This window comes from Procambarus clarkii, chromosome 52 (assembly GCF_040958095.1).
Source record: "Procambarus clarkii isolate CNS0578487 chromosome 52, FALCON_Pclarkii_2.0, whole genome shotgun sequence".
Lineage (NCBI taxonomy): Eukaryota > Metazoa > Arthropoda > Malacostraca > Decapoda > Cambaridae > Procambarus > Procambarus clarkii.
Genome location: NC_091201.1, coordinates 3,751,359 through 3,757,358, shown reverse-complemented (window position 1 = coordinate 3,757,358; position 6,000 = coordinate 3,751,359). Strand labels below are relative to the sequence as shown.

The 6,000-nt window shown below is 45.2% G+C and overlaps 1 protein-coding gene across 1 annotated transcript in view; it reads left to right on the top strand.

Moving 5' to 3' along the window:
* Positions 1-3,210: 3,210 nt before the first annotated feature.
* Glyp (glycogen phosphorylase) overlaps positions 3,211-6,000 on the top strand; it is a 42,738-nt gene continuing 39,948 nt past the window's right edge. The window contains exon 1 of the mRNA XM_045750992.2: positions 3,211-3,550. Coding sequence (XP_045606948.1) covers positions 3,308-3,550 — 243 coding nt within the window. The 5' untranslated portion in view covers positions 3,211-3,307. The remainder of the gene's footprint in view (positions 3,551-6,000) is intronic.

Below are 6,000 nucleotides of genomic sequence, written 5' to 3'. Positions count from 1 at the left end.
TCTGAGTTTCCAGCTTCCACCCATGTCCCCTCGTTCTGTTACTATTCCGTGTGAACATTTTGTCTATGTCCATTCTGTCAATCCCCCTGAGTATTTTATACGTTCCTATCATGTCCCCCCTCTCGCTTCTTCTTTCTAGTGTCGTAAGGCACAGTTCCCTCAGGCGCTCCTCATACCCCATCCCTCGTAACTCTGGGACGAGTCTCGTTGCAAACCTCTGAACCTTTTCCTGTTTCCTTATATGCTTCTTCAAATGGGGACTCCATGATGAAGTGGCATACTCCATTGTGTGTGTACTCACTTAATTGTACTCACCTAATTGTGCTTGCGGGGGTTGAGCTCTGGCTCTTTGGTCCCGCCTCTCAACCGTCAATCAGCAGGTGTACAGGTTCCTGAGCCTACTGGGCACTATCATATCTACACTTGAAACTGTGTATGGCGTCAGCCTCCACCACATCACTTCCTAATGCATTCCATTTGTCAACCACTCTGACACTAAAAAAGTTCTTTCTAATATCTCTGTGGCTCATTTGGGCACTCAGTTTCCACCTGTGTCCCCTAGTGCGTGTGACCCTTGTGTTAAATAGCCTGTCTTTATCTACCCTGTCGATTCCCTTGAGAATCTTGAATGTAGTGATCATGTCCCCCCTAACTCTTCTGTGTTCCAACGAAGTAAGGTTTAATTCCCGTAGTCTCTCCTCGTAGCTCATACCTCTCAGCTCGGGTACTAGTCTGGTGGCAAACTTTTGAACCTTTTCCAGTTTAGTCTTATGCTTGACTAGATATGGACTCCATGCTGGAGCCTCATACTCCAGGATTGGTCTGACATATATGGTATGTAATGTTCTGAAAGATTCCTTACACAAGTTTCTAAAGGCCGTTCTTATGTTAGCCAACCTGGCATATGCCGCTGATGTTATCCTCTTGATATGAGCTTCAGGGGACAGGTCTGGCGTGATATCAACCCCCAGGTCTTTCTCTCTCTCTGACTCTTGAAGTATTTCATCTCCCAAGTGATACCTTGTATCTGGTCTCCTGCTTCCTACCCCTATCTTCATTACATTACATTTGCTTGGGTTAAACTCTAACAACCATTTGTTCGACCATTCCTGCAACTTGTCCAGTTCTTCTTGAAGCCTCAAGCTGTCCTCCTCTGTCTTAATCCTTCTCATAATTTTGGCGTCGTAAGCAAACATTGAGAGAAATGGGTCTATACCCTCTGGGAGATCATTTACGTATATCAGAAACAGGATAGGTCCAAGTACAGAGCCCTGTGGGACTCCACTGGTGACTTTACGCCATTCTGAGGTCTCACCCCTCACTGTAACTCTCTGCTTCTTATTGTTTAGGTACTCCCTTATCCACTGGAGCGCCCTACCACACACACACACGCCCTGTGTGTGTGTGTGTGTGTGTGTGTGTGTGTGTGTGTGTGTGTGTGTGTGTGTGTGTGTGTGTGTGTGTGTGTGTGTGTGTGTGTGTGTGTGTGTGTGTGTGTGTGTGTGTGTGTGTGTGTGTGTGTGTACTCGCCGAGTTGTGTTTGCGGGGGTTTAGCTTTGGTTCTTTGGTCCTTTGGTCTTTGGCTTCTCAACTGTCATTCAAATGGTACTCACCTAATTGTGCTTGCGGGGGTTGAGCTTTGTCTCTTTGGTCCCGCCTCTCAACTGTCAATCAACTGGTGTACAGGTTCCTGAGCCTACTGGGCTCTATCAAATCTACATTTGAAACTGTGTATGGAGTCAGCCTCCACCACATCACTGCCTTGTGCATTCCATTTATTAACTACTCTGACACTGAAAAAATTCTTTCTAACGTCTCTGTGGCTCATCTGGGTACTAAGTTTCCACCTGTGTCCCCTTGTTCGTGTCCCACTCGTGCTGAAGAGTTTGTCTTTGTCTACCCTGTCAATTCACCTGAGAATTTTGTAGGTGGTTATCATGTCTCCTCTTACTCTTCTGTCTTCCAGTGTCGTAAGCTGCATTTCCCGCAGCCTTTCCTCGTAACTCATGCCTCTTAGTTCTGGGACTAGTCTAGTGGCATACCTTTTATCTTTTTCCAGCTTCGTCTTGTGCTTGACAAGGTACGGGCTCCATGCTGGGCCCGCATACTCCAGGATTGGTCTTACATATGTGGTGTACAAGATTCTGAATGATTCCTGTGTGTGTGTGTGTGTGTATTCACCTAGTTGTGTTCACCTAGTTGTGCTTGCGGGAGTTGAGCTCTACTTTTTCGGCCTGCCTCTCAACTGTCAATCAATCAACTGTGACTAACTACTATCTATTTTTTTCACACGCGCACACACACACACCCCAGGAAGCAGCCCGTAGCAGCTGACTAACTCCCAGGTACCTATTTACTGCTAGGTAACAGGGGCATCAGGGTGAAAGAAACTTTGCCCATTTTTTTCTCGCCGGCGCTGGGAGAAGTATGCGTGTGTTTACTATTTGTATTTGCTATTTGTAAGAGCTATTAGCTCTTGGGCCCCGCCTTTCTAACCAATTTATGTTTCCTATATTATGTCTACTATATTATATATTTTTCTCTAACACACACATACATCTTCAGGAAGCAGCCATTAGCAGCTGTCTAACTCCCAGGTATCTATTTACTGCCAGGTGAACAGAAGCATCAGGGTGAAAGTAACTCTGCCCATGTGTGTATGTGTAAAGGATAGTCATTATGTATATTTAATCTTGATAAAATTACAATGAAATAATTGTAAATGTGGGTAATAAATAAATTCATTAATATAATGAATTAATTAAGCGTTCATTTCACGCAATCTTAACCCGAATTCCTAATCGTTTTACTGTATAGTTTATAACACACGAGGGATGCACAAGATTACTAATTTGCCATTCACGAACCCAATATAAAAAATGTGAAGCAGTAGGCTGGAGATTACTTTACCAAAGTCACCAGGCCCCACCCACAGCTCAAATTAGATCCTGGGGACGACATACCACCCCAAACGACCTTCTCAAAGTCACTGACTTCTAGACTAAACACGCCATATTTCATAATATATTAAAAATAAGTTAGTAAAGCGAGAAGCTCTCGAGAGAGGGATAACTGACGCGAAACACCGGTTATTCCAAATGACAAACAAAGGTCAATTGAAGGTCAGAGGGTGTATATAGTGCAAGGTTGTAGGGTGCGAGTTTGAAGGTGGCGCTGAAGGAGGGTGTGGGCGCGCATGCGTCCTGAGTGACCTTGAAGTGTCCATGGCGGCCGCGTACACTCGCGTCGTCTGCAGCTGATGCTAGTGGCCAACTAGACACGGTGAGAGGAGCGTACACCCGGCATCATGACCACTCCCCAGACCGACCTGGAGAAGAGGAAGCAGATCTCCGTCAGGGGCATCGCGCAAGTTGAAAATGTGGCCAACGTGAAGAAGACGTTCAATCGCCACTTGCACTACACCCTGGTGAAGGACAGGAATGTGGCCACCCCCCGCGACTACTACTTCACCCTCGCCCACACCGTCCGCGACCACCTCACCTCCAGGTGGATCAGGACCCAGCAACACTACTATGAGAAGGATCCCAAGGTAGGGGCATGATCTGGGTAGTATGGGGGGGCTGAGGCCAGCTGTGTGGCCCATGGCACTCGCCTCGCCTGGAGGCACTCGCCTCCTAGTGCAACTTTAGCATCACTTAGAACTCTAGTAATTACTCGAAATATGATTTAGAGTTGTATATAGCGGTATCCTTCTCGTAATTTTAGCAATGTAGCCTGTGTAAAGCAAGTACCATAGTTTACATCAATGGTTATTTTCTTCAAGGACGGCACCTTAAAGTTTCGTATATATTCGTTTGATAACGAGCTGTAGTGGTTTGTGTACCAGGCAGTGTGGCAATAACGGGGTGGGAGTCATTGCCAGCACCTGGGTGCTGGGGTCAGCTTGGCCTTCCCTATGTTGTTGTTGTTTAACATTCAGCTACTGTGAACCAAAAGTTGCCAGTAGCACGGGCTATGGTGAACCCGTAGTGGACTTACCTGGCACAGGAGCGGGGCTGTGACTGAGAGGGAGGGCCTTCCCTAGCTCAGCTCAGCTTATATGTTAAATATAAGCTTGGAATGGTGACGTGTGCATCTCCCCGCCCGTAAAGGTTACTCTGACATTTACCCTTAAATAACATTGTAATCTCCATAAATTAATTTTATTTATATCAAACCTATTTTATTTTGTTTATCTCGGTAAATGTATATATATATAGAACTCAACTGGTTTCCTTTACGATTTTACGGTTTCATTTTTCATGGCATGTATGCATCTCTCACCCTTGGTGGTGGTGGTTTTAGATGGAGTTACTGTGAACCAACACATGCAAGTAGCACGGGCTATGGTGAGCCCGTAGTGGACTCGCCTGGCACAGGAGTGGGGGTGTAACTGGTGTCAAAGACTATAACTCAACACACTTGGTTATTTCCAAAGTATCCGGATGCCTTTTCTCTAGCTGTTTTATCATGCAACTGGACATCCCCTCTAGTTTGTTTGTTTGTAATGCATCCGGGCATACCAGTAGCTGTTTGCTATGCATCAAAATGTAGCTGTTTGCTGTGCATCAAAATGTAGCTGTTTGCTGTGCATCAGGACATTCCCTGTAGTTGTTTGCTATGTATCGGGACATTCCCTGTAGCAGTTGCTATGGATCAGGACATTCCCTGTAGCAGTTGCTATGGATCAGGACATTCCCTGTAGCAGTTGCTATGGATCAGGACATTTCCTGTAGCAGTTGCTATGGATCAGGACATTCCCTGTAGCAGTTGCTATGGATCAGGACATTTCCTGTAGCAGTTGCTATGGATCAGGATATTCCCTGTAGCAGTTGCTATGGATCAGGACATTCCCTGTAGCAGTTGCTATGGATCAGGACATTCCCTGTAGCAGTTGCTATGGATCAGGACATTCCCTGTAGCAGCTGCTATGCATCAGGACATTCCCTGTAGCAGCTGCTATGCATCAGGACATTCCCTGTAGCAGTTGCTATGCATCAGGACATTCCCTGTAGCAGTTGCTATGCATCAGGACATTCCCTGTAGCAGTTGCTATGCATCAGGACATTCCCTGTAGCAGTTGCTATGCATCAGGACATTTCCTGTAGCAGCTGCTATGCATCAGGACATTCCCTGTAGCAGTTGCTATGCATCCAGATATGCCCATAGCTGATTTGATTGCCTCCGGAGGCAGCTAGTTTATTGTGCACCTGATACTCCCATAGCTGTTTGTCATGCATCCAGACATTCCTATAGCTGTTTGTTTGCCATGTATTGAGACATTTCATATGGTCGGTTGCCATACGCCTGGGCATCAATATAGCGGTTTGTTTGCCATGCTTAAAAAAATCCCTGTAGCTGTTTGTTTGCTCTACTTCAGAAAATTCCCTATAGCTGTTTGTCATGCATCCAGACATTGCCTATAGTTTGCCATGCATATTGACATTCCCTATAGTTAGTTTGCCATGCATCCAGACATTTTCTAGAGCTGTTTGTTTGACACTTGAGAGATTTTCCCTATACTGTAGTTGCTTGGCCACCATGCATCCAGACATTCCCTATAGTTGTTGGTTTACTTTACATCTGGACATTCCCTATAGCTGTGTGCCAAACATCCGGATATCCTCAGTAAATGTTTGCGTATGTTTTATATTCAGAATTCACGTTTTAACGTCTATAGCAACCCATCCTGAAATGATAGTACTTATAGTTACTATGTGGTGCAAAGTACAAATCTGTAATTAGGCACCAACAGTAAATCACTTTTTGTAATTTTTAGTTTTATAGAGCCCAGAAAAAATATAGGAAACACCACAGATTGATAGATTGAAGTTAAAATGTTTTTTTATTGGGAGAGAAATTACGCCTTTTGCTTATTAGGGACAAGTAGCCTTTTAGGCCTGTAGAGGTATACCCCTCTGCCAACGGCTGGCCTGCCACGGTGGTTACCCACAACAGTTGCCAAATTCTGGCCACCTATTTACTGCTAAGTGAACAGAG